Source organism: Besnoitia besnoiti, chromosome II (genome assembly GCF_002563875.1).
Source record: "Besnoitia besnoiti strain Bb-Ger1 chromosome II, whole genome shotgun sequence".
NCBI classification, from domain to species: Eukaryota; Apicomplexa; class Conoidasida; order Eucoccidiorida; family Sarcocystidae; genus Besnoitia; species Besnoitia besnoiti.
The window spans coordinates 4965398-4982625 of record NC_042357.1 but is presented as its reverse complement, the minus strand read 5'-3'; the positions used below and the strand labels follow the sequence as shown (position 1 = coordinate 4982625).

General features: G+C 59.8%; 2 protein-coding genes across 2 annotated transcripts; one reads left to right on the top strand and one right to left on the bottom strand.

The window, feature by feature from the left end:
- Nucleotides 1-9982, top strand: BESB_040450 (uncharacterized protein; the record flags this gene model as incomplete). The annotated part of the gene is made up of 12 exons (XM_029362631.1): nucleotides 1-1239; nucleotides 1305-3218; nucleotides 3651-3734; nucleotides 4274-4420; nucleotides 4836-4914; nucleotides 5308-5415; nucleotides 5798-6793; nucleotides 6987-7315; nucleotides 7766-7816; nucleotides 8266-8358; nucleotides 8916-9015; nucleotides 9393-9982. The coding sequence occupies 12 exons, from the start codon at nucleotides 1-3 to the stop codon at nucleotides 9980-9982; spliced, it is 5730 nt and encodes a 1909-aa protein (XP_029221596.1).
- A 2308-nt stretch (nucleotides 9983-12290) lies between these two features.
- Nucleotides 12291-14042, bottom strand: BESB_040440 (rhoptry kinase family protein (incomplete catalytic triad); the record flags this gene model as incomplete). The annotated part of the gene is made up of 1 exon (XM_029362630.1): nucleotides 12291-14042. The coding sequence occupies one exon, from the start codon at nucleotides 14040-14042 to the stop codon at nucleotides 12291-12293; it is 1752 nt and encodes a 583-aa protein (XP_029221595.1).
- Nucleotides 14043-17228: the final 3186 nt, after the last annotated feature.

Sequence of the window (17228 nt, the reverse complement as noted above, 5' to 3'; positions counted from 1 at the left end):
ATGCAGGGTTCTGCCTTCAGTCCGCCCCTAGACGAGGCCGCCCTCGCCGCGGGGGACGTCTTCGTGCAGTCTGCATCCTTGGTGCGCGCTTCTGACTCGACCGCGCCAGGCGCCGCAGACCTGCCCGCGGACTCACATGAAGGAGCGTGGACGCGCGCACGCGGCGGCTGCGGGCCGCCAGAAGCTGTGGACGTCGTCGCGCTGTGGGAAGCCGCTGGGGAGGAGGAGACAGAAACAAGCCTTCTGACGGCTGACCTCGAGATCGAGACAGGCGGGACAGCGGCCTCGGCGCTCGTCGGCGCCTCTGCGATCCCCTCCCGGGCCTCTGCTTCGCGGATTCCGGTAGACGAAAGGCGCGGGACTTCGGGGGGCGAGTGTGGCGTCGCTCCAGGTGTACATACACCCGGAGTGGATTCGCCCTCGGCAGGTCAAGCCCCGGGAGACCGCTTCAGCGCGAGGGCCGAGGGGCGGGAGGCCGCGGGGAGAGCGAGTCCGAGCGCGCAGGCGGCCTTTGCCGCGTTCGACGTGCCTGCTGGGGGGGAGGAAGAAGAGGGAGAGAAAATCCTGCGAGAGCTGCGCAGGGGTGGCACGGAGGAAGGCGATTTTGGCGGGGCGGCGGGGAGCCGGCAGGACGGGGCGGCACGCGCCAAAGGCGAGGCGCGCGGTGCGGCTTTCGCCGAAGAATTCGAGAAGCGGGATCACGCAGGAGGCGAGAACGACGCCTTTGCGTTCGACGTCGACTGGATCTGCGCCTCCTCCGCGATGTCCATGCAGGCGCCACACGCGGGCGCGGACTGGGGGGACGGAGGGCCCTCGAGTGGAGACAAGAATGCGCCTTGGTGGCAAGCCGAGGAAGATGGATGGCAGAGTTTTCAGTCTGCAGCGCCTGCCGTTGAGCCTTCGCCCTTCGTGGGGCCGCGGCAGGCGTTGTTTGAGTCCGTCTTTCCTGATTCGCTGTCGAGTTCGGATCCGTTGCGAGACGCTCGGGTCAACTCCCTCGAATCTGGGAAGCTCTCGCGCAGGCTGTCGTCTTCCGCGCGGTCGGCGGGCGAGCGCGAGGCCGACTCGCCCTTCGCCTTCTCCCTCCCGACCGACTCTGCACTGTCGCAGCGCGCCCTCACCCTCGCGACGGCCTCGTCCTCTCCACCGCAGCCGGTCCCTGCGCCGGCTCCCCCGGGATGGCGTGTCCTCGCGGGGCGGCGTCAGCGCCCTCGGCTCATGTGGATACTGGCGCTGGCGGTGAGAGCGCAGAGCGTCTGTTTCAGGCCGTGGCCTGCCGGAAGATTTGTCTGCTGCCGATGCAGGACTGGGAGGGCGACCGCGAGGCGCGGAGCACGACGGTAGGGCGTCTGACCGCGGTGCTGGCGGCCGTGCTGGCGGCGACAGTGGAGCAGAGCGTCGCAGTCACACGCAAGACGACAAAGTACCTCCGCGCCCGGGCCAAGGCGGAGGGCGACTTCGCGAAGCTGCTGCGGCAGTGCGTCGCGTCGGGACGCATCAAACACGAGCAAAACCCGTTCTCGCTGCTCCAGGCGAAGACCGCCGTCGACCCCTTTGACGCGCAGCGAGAGAAAAAACCCGCAGAGGCCGGCGCCTTCCAAAGCGAGAAGACGACCCGGGAGCTACGGAAGCGGGCGGAGGACGCAGCCCCAGAGAGTGGCGCGTGCTCGGACCCGACGGCGCGCAGCGGCGACGCGGCAGGCCGCGGGCCGACAGCGCGAGAAGGAATCCGGGAGAGCGCGTTCGGCGGCGAGGGAGACGCGACGAGCCGCCGCCGAAGGAGTTTGTCGTCGTGCGCAAATGCAGAGGAGACACGCCAGCGATCCACGTTTTTCTCCTCGTGCGCGGTGGACGCTTTGAAGAAAGAGTCCCACTCAGGTGTAGGGACGCCGCCGGACGGTGAGCGGAGGACCAGCGACGGCGCGGAGTGCAGAAAACGTTCTTCGGTCTCCTCAGAAGGAGGCCGGAAGCGAACCGGGGCGCTGTTTTTCTTTCCTGACTTCTCGTCCTCTCTGCGCGAGCGGATGCGAAGAAAAGGCGACGAGACAGGGCGAACTTCGTCTCGCGTCTCCGTGGAGGGCGAACCCGGCGACGGGGAAGTTGACGAGCGAGACCGCCAGCGCCTCGCGACCCGTCAGCCTACTCTTTCCACAGAAAAAAAAGACGATGCTCTCACTGGAGAACGAGGCCGGCAGAGCGAAGACGCCCACAGTGCGTCTTTCGGGTCGACGTACGAAGACATGCCGATCGATTCTTTTGCGGAGTCGTCTTCTTTCAACGACACAGATGGAAAAGAGGAAATCTCGTTCTCAACACAGCACGCTTACGCCACACCGTCGTCTGATCCGCGCTCCATATCTTCCTCCTCGTCTTCGCTGCCTCCGTCCTCCCTCACGTCTGGCCCGTTCACGGCGTGCTCCGACACGTCGACGGCGTCGACGGGTTGCCCGCTTTCTGGCGCGTGGAAGTCTGCGGAGACAGGTGTCTCTTCCGACCCGGACCGGGCCCGACCCGTATCGGCCCCCGGAACGGGGGTTCTGGCGGGCGGCTCGGAGACACCACCAGGGGGGGCGTCGGGGGACGACGCGAAGGGCGGGAAGCGCCCGGGGCACCGGGGGCCCGCGGGCGGCGTGTCGTGGCAGAAGGCCAACAAGTGGGGATCTGCAGCGTCGTTTCTGTCGCAGCTCACTCCGCAGTTTGGTCGGCCTTCGCTCGGCTCGACGGGGCACGAGTCTGGGTCTGGCAGAAGCGGCTCGACCGCCGCAAAGAAAACTAGCTCCTCGGGGGACGGCTTGTCCGTCGGGGACAGGAAAAAGAGTGCGTCGGCGACCAGCCTGGGCGGGTGTGCAGGCGGCGCAGGCGAAGACAGTCAGCGGGGAGGCGCGGAGGGCGACGCAGGGGCGGAGGCCGAGACGGGCTTGTCCAGAAGGGAAATCGAAAAAGGCAAGGGCTCCGACGAGGACAAGAAGGGCGAGAGCGAGAAGAAACGGCAACTGGTCGTGTGTGGGCAGACCCAGCAGGCCGTGCAGGACACGCTCTTCCCTTCGATGTCCTCCAGCTCCTGGCTCCTCGGCCTCCTCGAAATGAATCAACAGACAGCACTGCAAAGCGAACTCCTCGGCAGCTTTGTCGACGCCGAGCTCGTGCAGAACTTTCTTCAAAAGCTCTGCACCGAGTACCAGCGGACGGCAGCGAAGCACCTCGACACCGTCAAGAAGGTGAGAAGCGCGCACACGCCTTCCAGAGGAGCCACACACCGGAGCCGGAGACCTCACGCCACAGCCCGCGTGACGAGCAACTGTGAAACACACAGACGCAAGAGAACAGACACGCGTACAACACGCAAATGGTTGAAAAGCCAACGCTCGGAGCCGGGGGAGAGAAAAAGACTCAAGACAATAAGTTCTCGCATCCCTCAACACGCTCTGCAGGCATGCCGACGCCCACGCAGGTTCTAGAGACCTTGGACGCCAGGGGCGGCGGGATCGAGGCACAACGCATGACAGAGATGGAGGCGCAAGCAACTCCCAAATACAGGGGGACTGCAAAACGCCCATGGCGGCTGTATCGAATCCTTTGTGGGAGCTCTTCTTGTCGCGGCATCTAACCCCTTGTCCTCTCTGTGTCTTTGCGCGCGTCCCTGTCTACAGTATCGCCTGCAGGCCCTGAAAGCCGATGAGGCCTGCCGGCAGGCGTGGATTACGTACGAACAAGCCTGTGAAGAGTCTTCCCGGGTAAGACTGGAGACGCGAGGAACCCTTTGCGAGTTCGTGCTTTCGGGTCTTCCCTCGCGGCGGCGCTGCTTAGTTCGCTTTCTTGTGTCTTCTCGCATCGTTCTCTCGGCTCAGTGCGGACTCGTCTCTGGCTCTCTGCCTCGGCGCCCACGTCCTCGTGTCGCTTCTCTCGTTGAGGCCCGACTCGCCGCATCCCGTGCTGTCCTCATTCTCCTCGTCGCCTGTTTCGCTGTGCTCCCCCGCGGCGTCCTCTGAGCAGCTGCGCACCCAGGGGTGCCACGTCCTCGTGCCTGCATTTTTGCGGCTCGCCTGAAAGCTCAGCGGCTCGTATAGACGCACAGGAGCGACGCGCAACTTGCGGATTGTGGTGTCCCCGGACAGCGCGAGGGCATACCAGATGCTTTCTTGAGATCTGCCTCCCCGTGTGCAGTAAGCGGGCGCCTTCACAGGTGGTAGATGGCATATAGCGAGGCGTGATGTTCGCGGCTTTCCGCGGCCCTGAAACACCTCTGTCTTTCTGTTTTCCTGCGCCTCTGCAGGACACTCTCCACGCGTTGAACACAGGCGAAGGCCAGGCCGGTGGAGCCCAAGGGACCGGGCCCGCAGGCGGCGCGACCGGCGGGGCAGGGGCGACCCGCAAGAGCCCTCAGTGCACTTGGTTGCTTGAGCGGAAGTTCGCGGCGGCAGTAAGCAGACGGGCTGATTGGTCTTCAGGAGCCGCGCCGTCTCGATTCACCAAACGCAATAGACGGAATGCCGTCTCGTCTGGTCTCTCGTGCGAAGCCGTATGCCTCAAAGTGTCGTTGTTGCATGCGTTTGTATTTATGTGACTCTGCACGGGTTGCCTCTGCGGGAGTTGTAAGTGAACAGTCATAGCTGCACGTGACAGCTTAGGCTGGCGCATGCACAAACGTCTAGATTAGGGTGTTGGTGTATGGTGGGCACCCCGCACGCACACGTATCTTTCGACATCCGCCACGCGGCAGCTTTGGATGGGCTCACTTTCAACACCGCATAATATGCTAAAAAGTACCATTTCTCAGGTACGGTATAAAGCGGCACGCTCGTAGATTCGCCTGTGTGGGGCTCTTCGTTCTGCAGGCTCAGAAAGCTCAACAGGAGGAGCTCATCCACGTGCGGGCGCTTCTCTGCTGCCTCTTTGAACTCCAGTGCTTGGAAAGTAGGGCACACGCAGACGCCCCACGGAGTTCCCCTATTTTTGGTTTCCCACGGGCTCTCGAGACCGCGCAAGTCTCTGGTGTGTCGTGGAGTGTCCTCCTTGTCGCACGTGCACGTGAGCGTCTCGCCCATAGGTTGCATTCCAGTTGTAATACACATCTTATACTTTCAGTTAAATGGTTCTACTAATCCTGCAGGTATTGAGTGGGCCCTGTGTGTGCCCTGTGTGTGTCTTCCACGCTTGCCTGTCTCTACATTCTACGGTCGCTAGTCCGTGTGTTTTCCAGAGCCTCGTCTTCCGCCCTCGCGAACTCGCCTCTTCTGTCAGTCCACTTGCTTCGCTTTCTCCACGCGCGTGGCTGTCTGGGCTTTTCTCTTTTCTCTCTTCTCCCAGAGTGGCGCTGCGACACGCTGCGGCATGTGCTTCAGTCGTTCCTCCTGAAGCTTCAAAGTTGCCTCTCCGTCGTCCTTCTAACTCTCGACAGAGTCTCAGACATCCTCGGTGAGCGAATGAGACTTTTCTGCCCAGCACTCGGCGCAAAGGGCGTCGCTCTATCGCCTGTTCGCGGCTTCTTTCCTTCTCTAGCCTGCCGTAAAGGCACCGCGTCATGCGTGCGCATTCGCAGTTGAAAGGCCGTCCAGAAACAGACAGGAGTCCGAACGAATCTCCCTCTGCATACCTACGCGCGTGCACGCACGGGGAGACGTTGTATTTCTCTCTTCTTCGTATTCATCGCATCCTGTTGTCAGTCGAGCTGACGCGTCCCCTCTGCGTGGCGGGTTCATAGGGTCGACAGCGGACTGGATCCTGGCGCCGCCGCCGTTTGTGTGAGCCGCGACGCATGCGGCTGGGTTTTCGATGGCGTGCGTGTGCCTGCGCGCAGAGTCGCCTTCCTCTGCGTTTTCGACTTCGAGAAGAGACTCGCTTCTGTTTTCTCCTTCGTCTCCGGACTTTGGGCTCGTCTCCTCGGCCGAGGTCGTGCGCCGGCTGCCGCCAGCAGGGGCGGGCGGCTTTGCGCCCTTCTCGTCGGGTGTGGCGGCTCGCCCGGCGCTCAGCTCTTCGCCGGCGTCGGCCGTTTCTCAGATCGCCGACCGCCTGCGGCAGAGTCAGCAGGAGAATGCGTATCTGCTTCGCGAGAAGCGCCGCGAGCTGTGGTGCACCAAGGACTTTCCCGCGTACGTCTCCGCGCAGGGACCGGCGCTCGACGGCAGCTTGGCGTCGCGCGGCCTCGAAAGCACCTCCCCGCCGAGCTCACCTTCCTTCGGAGCGGGCGGCGGCGTGGAGCGCCTCGAGCGGCGCAGGCGCAGCGAGAAGAGCGCCAAGCGCTCCCGAGCGCGCACCCGACAGAGCGCGTCCTACTCGAAGCCGACGCACAGCGACCTCGTGGACACGGCGCAGTTCGCCGATGTTCCAGATGGCGCGTCGACCGAGGAAGAAGCCGAGCGCGCGCGCAGTGGGCGCCGCGAGGAAGGGCCCGACGACTTCGGAGACGCTGCTCCCTCCGGCACCCTGCTGAGCCGGCGCAGCGCCGCCCGCGGGCGAAGGAGACGCGCAGACGAAGCGAGCGGAAGCGACGGAGAAGGCCGAGCAGACGACGGCAGACAAGGAGCGGACGACAGAGGACACCGACTGAGCGAACATGAGGCGCTTGGTGGCTCCCCTCGCGCCGGGAGAGACGCGTACGCGCCAGAGCGAGAGGAGCCCGTCTCGAGACAGGCGCAGACGGCGGAGAGCCTCGGGGCGTCGCGCGCCTTCTCCGCCGCGGGCGAGGAACGCGCCGCCGCGCCAGGCGTGGAGAGAGACAAAGACCGACGCAGGCGACCCACCGAGGAGGAACACGAGGATGTCAACGCGGTGCGCTCGCTTCTGAAAAGCTGCGGTGAGCCAAGCCGGTCCTCGGACGCTCAAGGGCGTGAATCTTTCCGTGCAATTTCGTTTTGCTTTTTAAACCAACTGTGGCGGCCATTGTATCCGTTTGAGCGTCTCGGGCTCTATTTTTGAGGCACCTGACGCGTCTCTCAGATCTGAGCTCGCGGTCCGTCTGTCGTCCGTCGATGCGCTCGGGCGTTCAGGTCTGTTTGACGCGGTTTCGGCGGAGGGGCGGGCGTTCGTGGACGCGCTGACGCTGCCGGCGTGCGTGAAGTGCCCGCTGATTGCTCAGTTGGCGAAGCAGCTGCAGTATGGCCCGCTGCCTGCGAGTCACCTGGTCTTCAAGGAGGCGCTGGTGGAGCGGCAGGCCGGGGCGGGCGGCGCGGGCAGCGCCTTCTCGGGCTTCTCGCACAAGTGGCGCGCAGGCTACCTCTTGCTCACCTGGGACCGCTTCCTTCACATGTTCAAGCAGTCGGACGACGCACTCGAGGCACGCTCCGCCTGCTGGAGCATCTGCCTCGCCAAGGCCGAGGTGAGCCGCAGCCGAGAAGCTGCAGCCGCGGGCCTGCGGGTCTCGCGCCCCAAGAGCTCAGAGAGCTCGAAAGGGGGCGCACGCCTCCGGCGGGGCGGGCGCCACGCACGGACGCCGGCCGGCGCCTCGCGCCTGTCCAACGAGGGAAAGAGTTTATGGTTTAGCAGCGAACGCCGTTGCACTAGGCCGGAACTCGTGTCACTTCATCTATATTTGGATATTTATATGTGTCACTTTTCTATAGATATGTACGCGGGGGTGCGTGGCATTGTCGAGGGCGGGCTGGGCGGGCCATGCATGTGCGTCATCTCGCTCGCTGCGGCTGGCCTCAGGTTGTTTTTTCTCATTTTTTTTCGGGGCGCGGGCACCCTTGACGCGTTGGGGGCGGCGCGCGGCCCTGTCTGCCTGCGTGCTCACCAATGCTCCTGCGGCGGTGCTTTGCCTTCACAGGTCCGCAAGTGCAAGATGCGAGACCAGAAGGTGGCGACGATTGAAATCCGAGTAGGCGAACGCGCGACGATGCGCACGCGTGTGACAAAATGCGGCCTTACCGCGAGTTGACAACTCAGCAACTCGTGATGCATGCACGGGTATCAGAGCGTAGAACGCATCCGATCGCCCTCCCGAGAGGGGCGGCTCACAAAAAACTGCTGTGCTGCGTGTTCATTCCTGCACAGCAAGTTTAGATTTGTCACAGCTCTCGCTTGAGGCAGTGCGAGGTTACCTAACCCTTCAGGGTGTGCAGGTAGTCAGTCGTCGCCACAGTAGCAGAAACGTGTCTTTATGTTTATCTGAGTTGCGCACACTTGGTGCGTGTAGAGTTTGACAGGTGTGAGGGAGGTACGGCCAGCTTTCGGCAGCGCTCCCCAGGAGGCCAGAGGTGTGACGAGTACTTGGCTGCGCCAGTCGAAGTGGAGAGACGGCGCCGCGTGCGTTATGCTGTGGCTCAGGAGAGGCGGAAGCGCTTCTTCTCCGCGCGCTCGTCCTGCGTGTTTCGGCCGCCGACCGCCCGCGAGTGCGACGAGTGGATGTCTGCGCTCAAAGTAGGTCGCTTGGTTTTCTTGGCGCCTCCCGTGCTTCATTCACCCCGCCGTGTGGCTGCCCTGACTCCGGACGCGCAGGCGGTCCTGTTCCTCTCCAGGGTGAGAGCTGTACATCTCCAAGGGTCAACACCTAAACTACGTTCTGCTCAAGCTCGTATCATGCGGGTTCTGTTGGGTTCGGCCTCTCTTGCCTCCCAGGTTTTTGTGTCTCGTTTGCCCTCTCCGTGCGCGGGGCCTGCTGCGCCTGGCTTTCGTACCGTCGTTGCGTCCTCTGGGCAGTGGTGGCACCCAAGTTGAGGCTCTCAGCTGTATATGTTAATGGTCGCTTCCCGGGTAGAGTTTGACTTGTTAAACCGGTGGAGTCTGTGAGCGTGCGTCTTCTGCTGCCCCCTTCCTTGCTTCCTAGTCCGCGCGCTGGGTTCGCCGGCGTCGCGTCGGCGCGCGTCGCCTTCTTCGCCCTCCCGCCGCGGTTCGTTGGTTACCGCTGAGTTGGGCCTCGAGTTCAGGAGGTAGGGTTTAGGGGATGGTGTCTTCGCTGCCGTGTCTTTCCTTTTCAGACCATCGGCGACGACAAGTTGTTCTTTGAGGCTGCGGCGAAGCGCGCGACGAATCTGCGGCCGTCAAGACTCGCCCTGGCTACTCCCACGCGACGACGCGGTAGGCCGGAGTAGGAGGCGCCCGGCGCCAAACGCGCCGCGCGTGAGAGACTCGCATGCGTTGATACGGAATGTCTGCCTGCGGCAACGCGTGCGGTCCTCGGTGCGTACGCGCATACACGCGTCTCGAAATACCACTCACACTTACACGTCTATACATATACACCTATATGTATATATGTAGATGTATGTATATGGATGTGTATGCTCGGGTGCGTTTGCAAAGTAAATTATTTTATTATTATCTGACTTTCTCGTATTTGGGGTCTATTGTTAATAATAATGATGTTTCGACTATACAGTCTATTTTATTTAGCGAAGGAGGAAACGCCTTCGTAGGGCCCCGCGTTCGCGTGTGCGGTGTCTCTGCGGCTTCAGGTTCGTCCTCGCGCAGTCCGCGTCTGTGGGGGGATGGCGGGATTTGTTTGATTTCCTCGTTGGCGGCTGCTTGCCCGGTGGACACGCTGTCTCCGGAGAGCAGCGCGACGATCGATGAGACCTCCATGGGCGAAGCTTCGCGCTGTTCCTCGCCGACTTGGGCCCTGCCCCCCGCGTTTCACGACAAAACGCTTGCGTCCTTTCCTCTGTTTCCAGTTGCGCAGGAAGGCCAGGAGCGCGAGCGCGAGAGAGGCTGCGCAGGGCAGGAGGAGGCGTTCGATCGACACAGTGCCTTTTCTGCCTCGATGTCTCCATTCGAGTTCCGCCGGCGACAAAGCCACTCGCTGTCTTCTGCCTGCTCGCCCACGTCGCCTGCGTCAGTGCGAGGCGCGCGCGTGCGGGGCTGCGAGCTGCTCGACGGAAGGCTCCTGCGCGAGAGCCTCGGCCGAGAGCATGGCGCGGGAGAGAACGGCAGCGTCCACCAGGCGTCTCAGAAAAACGGAGAAATACACCTTTTCGCAGAGGATTCAGGTCGCTCGCCGCATACCGCCTCACACCGAATGCGGCTAGACGGTGAACGAGACGGCTGACAGCTCGCCTGCAACACGGCAGCGCACGCGCATGCATCAATGAATCAAAACGTCGGCCGCTGGACGATTCGCTCAGTCTCACCAAGTCGCAGGCGCGGTCCCCTGTACTGAGGCGGAGAGCCTCATGCATGCACGCATGCGTGTATTTGTTCGTTTCTGCACGAGGAGGCCATTCACAGACAATAGCTGGCGGCGACCGCGGATGTGGCACCGGGCCGCTGAAGAGCATAGGCTCTGATGCCAACTGTTCGTAACTGTACGTGTCTGTATTTCACTTGCACGTATACGCATGCGAGATGATGATGATGAATCGATGCACGACCTGTCTAGACGGACAAACGGCTCAGCTTCTCTGCGTCTCGACACTTCGTCGTGTGTGTATATATATGTATATATATATATATTTGTATGTATGCATCCGGGTAGAGCTTTGCATGCAGACAGCGGCCTGCTGGTTCCGTCGCGCGTGATGCGACATGCGCATCGGCATCTCCGCAGTTGCCTCCACGCTAAACCCTCGGATGCGATTATGTACTTGGTTCGAAACCGTATTCCCTTCGTTCTCTGACGCACCTGCCGTGGGTGTTCAGACCCTCCTCGCGTACAAACGAGTTATCACTCATGGCCATTCAGCGCGGCTGTCAGAGTATGCAAACGCAAAGAAGACGTGTGCGTGCCTGCCTGTCGACACTACGAGTCTGTCATTCGAGAGCCAATAAGAGGCAAATGGGAGGGAGATGGGACAGACACACGGAAGGGAAGAGCCTTTCTTCAACGAGGAAGACGTTGTGAAGCAGAAAACGAACAGTGCCGCATAAGTCATCGTGTCGGTGTCTTTCACGCGTTTCTGCCCACGTGGCGATATCGTCGCTCGCGTCAATGCGCCTGCATGGTCAGCGTTTGCGCGAATCTACGGGCTTTCTGCTGTTCGGCCAGTCCGCAGACAGCCATCCTCGTTTCTGAATCTCGAGGTGCAAGTTTCTGTGCGTAGGCAGGCAGGGTAGGTCTCGTGAACGATATGCGTATCCTGTGGCTCCTCCTGGGATAATTTGGTACTGCAGGTGTGCGGGGAGTAAATTTCCAAACGCACGTATTCATCCGACCAGTGCAGCGCCGGTAGCAGGGAAAGAGTGGTCACGGATCTACACTTAGCAGGAATAGCCAGTGATATCTGGCCCATCTTCTCCGCGCAGGCCACACAACAGGCGCCTGTTGCTGGGGAGGGGGGGGGGGGGGGACAGTCTTAAAGCTAGGTCAACGCACGAGGCAAAATTTTGTATTCTTGCGGCACCCGACGGCTGGCAGGAGAAGTGAAATTAGCCCGTCAGTATTGAACAGAATGTTGGACTTGGACCGAATAACGTCTCTAGCTGATGTGGTGCCAGATACCTGAGGACACTCTCTGTAGTCACGGCGGCTGATTTATGCTTCACTTTGGAGGCTACACCAGTGTAACCCTATGACGCAGGTAGACATGAGGCCTCTGCTAAGGAGTATAGACTACCTCTGTACTGCTCTTGAGCGTGTTACGGAGAAGGGACGGCTGCGCTTTGCCTGGCAATGCGCCGTTTCAACAATAGATAGTAACTTAGTCCTTTAGACCCTGTTAAGCGACGAGGCGATCCTGGTGCGTGCAGCACACATGCCTTTCTGCTTTGCGAAAGCCATAGAAACCGGAAACAGACCTTCGACTCGAAAACCGTTCACTGCGAGTTGAACGTTGCTAATTTCGAGGTAATTCAATCACCAGTGAACAGCAAAAACTCTATTGAAACAAAGACATCCACAGAGGAGCCGCGCATCCACCCTTCGTAACACGCGGAACGCATTTTTCTCACCCCAGTGACGAACGTTTCGCCGGCACGGCACATCAACAATCGCGTTGGGTGTGGGCGTCACCAACGACGAATCCCTGCAAGGACTTTCGGATGCGCAACAAGTGATATAAAGAATGGCTAACAAAGAAGTGTGATAGGGGACCGAGGACTCGAGCTGCAAAGCCATGCTTGCTTGGTGCTTCTTCATTCCTGCGTTCCTGAAAGGGACGCACCACTCGAATCTGCGAGGGGACCTCACTCCGTGCCCGGATCGCCAGGTAGAGCCATTGCTCCCGGCTCACTCTCTCCTGGGCCTGCCGATGACAGCGGCATGCTAGCACCGTCTTCGCCCTGCATTTGCTGACTATCAGTCGCTGGGGACCCGGTGGCGGAGACAGGAGGCTGAGCCGAAAAGTATTTCTCGAGCTGGTCTCCCTCACCACTTAAATCTGTGGGGGCTCCCTCATCTGCAATGGGTTTGCTGGACACCGTCATCGATTCAGCGTCACCTTCTCTGGGACTTGTCGATAGGCGCGGCATGCTAGCTGCCTCCTCGCCCACCGCTTGTTGACTCTCGCCCAGCGTTTGCTGGCTATCCGCCGCCCCGGTCGGGGGACCTGGGGCTGAGCCGACACCTCCTCCTGGCGTAGGTCTGCCTTATAGCTTTCGAACAGTGAGTCAACATCACGTCTGATCGCTTCATATTCAGAGCTGCGGAAGGCTGACAGAGCGAGCATACGGCGCCAGCCGCGGAAGTGCAGGAGCTTTTTAATAAGTCCTTCTACGGGGGAAGGAATAACATCACAGTCATCGAAATAAAAAATATTGTATCCCGGCCGATCCATGCTTGGCCTGTTTCCGGCGCGCGACATACCCGGCGTCTTCAGGCGGAATGGCAGCCTAGAGCACCAGATCTGATGGATAGTCAGCCCCAGCTGCCATGCATTGAGCGCGTAAGTGTATTTCACGGTCTTGCCGCCACGCATAAATCCCGGAGGCGCATATGTTGGCTTCACATCTGTCACCGGGCCCACGGATCCATTCTTTCGCACGACGCCAAACCCGCTTAGCATCAATCGGCCATCGGGCATCATGAGAAGATTATCAGGCGTGAACCCGCCGTGCACAAGTCCTTGCGTCTGCAGGATCGCCGCCAGCCGTATGACACGAAGGGTCAGCAGATGCTGGAGCGGCCTGTGGTCGCTTCCGTGAAATACGCCTTTCTCCATCGCCTGGAGGTACGCGAGGAGGGTTGTCACCGGTTTGGGCATGCGAAGGAAAAAGTTCGCTACCGGCGCCTCTGAAAATGACAAGGATAACGCCTTAGCCGGCGGCGCCTCTGCCACAGTGAACGTGTCGTCGGGGAGCAGAAACCGCAACCGGTCTCGAGCTTCTTGAGGGGTGTTGATGTTCTGAAGGTTTTTCAGACATGACGCCTCAGCCTGCAATACCGCCACGCTTGCTGTTGTATCTGCCCCGTGCGCGGTCACGGCCTTCAAAACAAGTTCTTCGCCTGTTTCTACGTCCTCCGCCGAGTACATCACAAACCCGTCGTCACCCTTCCAGAAAAGCGGGCCAACCTTCAGCTGCTTCGTTCCACCCGTGGACGCTGAGGTTACAGTCACTGAAGCGACAGGTGTCTCTTGACTGCCTCCAAGGTCCCGCTTTCGTCGTAATTCTAATAGCCACATCCGTTGTTGTACAACTTGGCGGGCGAGAAGATCTTCAGGCTCGCTTTCGGGAAAAACTGGAATAGGCCCCTCCGGTGCCCACCAGTTTCGGACTCTCGCCCTTAGACGAGATAGCCACTTGGGAGCGATGCGACGTAACCCTGCCTGTGCCCTCCGCAAGTGCTGAGCAAGTTTCTGCCCCATCGACAACCGAGGCCTTGCAGGTGTTTCGTCCGTAGCCGGCGGTTCGCTCCTCGCCCGCTTCCCCCAACGAAGCCTTTCAAACAACCTTGCAAATCGTCCTGCGGGTTGGGTAGCCTCTTCGCGTGGTGCGCCGGCGCTGCCGGGCCCTTCAATCCACGACATGCCTTTCAAGTCTTCATTCCTCAGTTCAAAGAAGTCTGCATGGAATTTCCCTGCTTGGATTGCATCCTCGCCAGGCCCGTTAGGGTGGAGACTGAGGACAGACCGAGACCGAGGACTTGAATGGGGCTGCCACAGTCCGTCTGCTCCATGCGCTAGCCACGCAGCGAACACCAGCGAAGTGGCTGATATGAAGACATGCATCGCCATCGTGGTTATTCTCTGATGTCTGTTTCCAGGTTCACACTCTAGATGCAGAGTGGTATGCGTATCCGGCAATGACGCCCGTGAGATAAAAAGAGTATAGAATGTCTGGACTCCGAAAGAACCAGCCAGCCAAAAATATCTACTGATGAGCTCCAGACCTTCCCCGGGGCCGCTACCCGACGGACTGGCAAGACATGACCGAGCTGCGTCGTGGCAAACCTTGTCCCGTCGCGGATTCCATCGCGTGGGAGACGTTGCAGCTAGGAGGCGGCCGGGCTGGCTGCGACGCGCTGCGGCCCAATGGCGCCGCAGCAGGCCCCCGACGCAGTATCAGGTGTCTTCTCCAGGCTGCGCAAATGCGGCTCGAAGAACGATAGAGTGGGGACGCACTGCTGCTATATCTCATTTATGCATCAGTTCTTTCTGAGGAGTGTATACTACGAGTTGGACTACTGGTTTAGATCTTGAATGTCTTAATGCTGGCCACGTATCTCCAGCGCATCTCCTGCCGTCGCACGAGGGAATCATTTGAATTCCTATCATGCCACGAACCGTACTGGCTTGGGCACACCCGTCCGTTCCCAACAGACGAGTACGCTGCTTAAAGTACACCCTGCGATTTCGTTGTTGCTGGAGGCAGAGGACACTAGCGACGAACGCACTCCTTCACTGAAAATGGGGCAACGTAAATGTAACGCTTTGCTGCATTCAATATCAAAGATCAAATCATTGTAGTTTGTGCGCACCGCAAATAATGTGATCCTCGCTGTAATGGCGTGCACCGAGACAGAACCTTCGAGGTCTGCATGATGCAAGATGAAACGTTTATCAAGTGTTTGGCCCTGTCGACGTTGGGGAGGTGACGCAGTTCAAGAGCTGAGCCACCCAGTTTCTCACATTCAGTGTTGGTTCTGATCAGAACGACTCTCACATAGTTGTCTTTTGGAGAGCAAACTGCTGTTCACGTACAACGACTCCATTCAATCGAGGGCTTATTTACACCTTCCGGGCGTTCTGCAACCGACGTGCACGTTTGCTGGTGCAGGGCAGGAGTAGATGCTGTACCTCAACAGCGCCACTACCGGTTGCTAGCGTCTCTCAACAACATACAGATGCGTGTTGATCCACGACCAGCGACGCGCGCTGAGTTCGAGGCTGAAGAGTCGGTGCCTTATATAGCGCCTCAGTTCATTGTTAAGGACGATATCACTGTTGCCATGACTGCGCAGTACAGTGCGGTGCACACCCGAGTCCACACGCAGATGTCACCATCGTAGCTCTGGCTTGCCACTACACGTAGTAGCGAAATGGAGATTGCTCGGATGGTTCTGACTGAGCAATGAGGGCATTCCGTTGTCGTCACTTGATTTGGGTCCTCCTGTGCATTTTGGCCACGAGCACCCGGCGGCCGAGGAACGCCGCTGTAGGACGGCGTTGCTACTGGAACCTGAGCACTACAGCGTCACGAACTGCCTTTTTTCACGTGTCTGAAGTGTGCATTTGCTGACTTTCGCGTGAGACAAAGACGCTACGCGGATGGCGGACACACTCAGTGTATGACGCTTCAGCGCCGCAAGACGGTGACCTCTGTGCGCCTGATAAGCCACTTTCCCAGAAACAGAGGTTGGAGGGACGCTGCCACATCGTTCTTGTCCATGTGGACTCAGTGCAAGTACATAACCCAGCCTGCGCTTGACGTCTGTGTAGCCCATGGTGCGCTGGCCTGCGCAAGACAAACACCGGCCTTCCCGCCTCGGTCAGCACGAGTCGGGTCTTCTGGCGCTGCGAGTACACGGGAACAACTAACTACGCGGATGAGCAACACCACAGGATCTCACATGATGTGCACGAGCCGGCGCCTGAGACGTGAGAGCCTCCGCCGTTGGGATGCCGAAGACCGTGTGTACCTTGCTGGGTCACCAAGGTCAGTTCTGGACGGTCGGCGAAAGACGACGCCAAAGCAGCTGCGGCCGAGGCAGGCATGTGCAAATGCCATTCGAGTGTCGCATCGCACCGCAAAAGCCAAACCTTGCTGTCAGCTCCGCCCGAAGGGTGTCTGCCTGCGCGCGGCAGCATCTGCCCGTCGATGGGCCTCTGCAGTGAAGTCGAGGGTGCGCACGCTGGCGCTGCACGCCAGACTCCCCCGTGCTCTAAAAAGCGACGCTTAATGGAGATGACGACCTAGAAAAAGAGAGTCCCTGCCGGTTGCTCTCTGTCTTGCCAAACCGTTGTTCGCACATCGACTTGCGAGGCTCAAAGGGGCGCAAGCAAAGGATGACTGCATCGGGCGTGACTCACATCACAATTTTACCAGAGCATCGCATGTCAGCACAGTATGTGAACGGTGGTGCATGGTTTGTATCTCTGTTAAGCTCATCAGTCGCTGTGCAAGGAGATCAGGCAAACCTGCGAATACGCGAGTTGATCGACATCTTGCTGTGTTCACTGTGCCCGACGGCACAAGGCCAGCATCCAGCCTCTTAGAACAGCATATACGAACGCTTGCATGTCAACGTGATGGCATCAAAAAGCTATTTGGTTGTTGCATTCTCCCCACGTGTTTTTTCGCCCGCAGTACCTTGGTGCCATATTATCGCCGGAGCGGCCACACAAGAAATACAGCCCTACGCAGCCCCCGATGCGCGTTCTAAATACGGAGGGAATAAACCCGTGAGCCCTTGTTGGACCACCTTATCCTTCCTGCTCCGGAGCGCGGTCACGGCCAGGAGCCGTCGCGTGCTGTCAAGTTCAGGAACTTTTGATTAGTCTCGAAACCGCATCGGGCATGCGACGACAAGGGCTCAAATCGAGCTTATTATTTCCTTCTCGATCCATGCTTCGCCTTCTGCCGGTGCCTACAACTCCTGGCGAATGCAAGTAAAACGGTAAGATAAAATCACACCACACCTGGTACACGAACAACCCCACCGGCCAGGCATCGAGGACGAATGTATACATCGCGGTGTCTCCGCCTCTACTGAACCTAGGAGGTGCATGAGTCGGCTTCACTCCCGCCACTGGTCCAAAAGAGCCGTTTTCCCGCAGGCGGCCGAGCGCGCCCAGAACAACCCGTCCGCCCGGCATCGCAAAAAGGTTCTCCGCTTTAATATTTCCGTGCACAAGTCCTCGAGTCTGGAGAATAGCTGCTATCCGTATTATGCGAAGGGTCAACACGTGTCGACCCCAGGA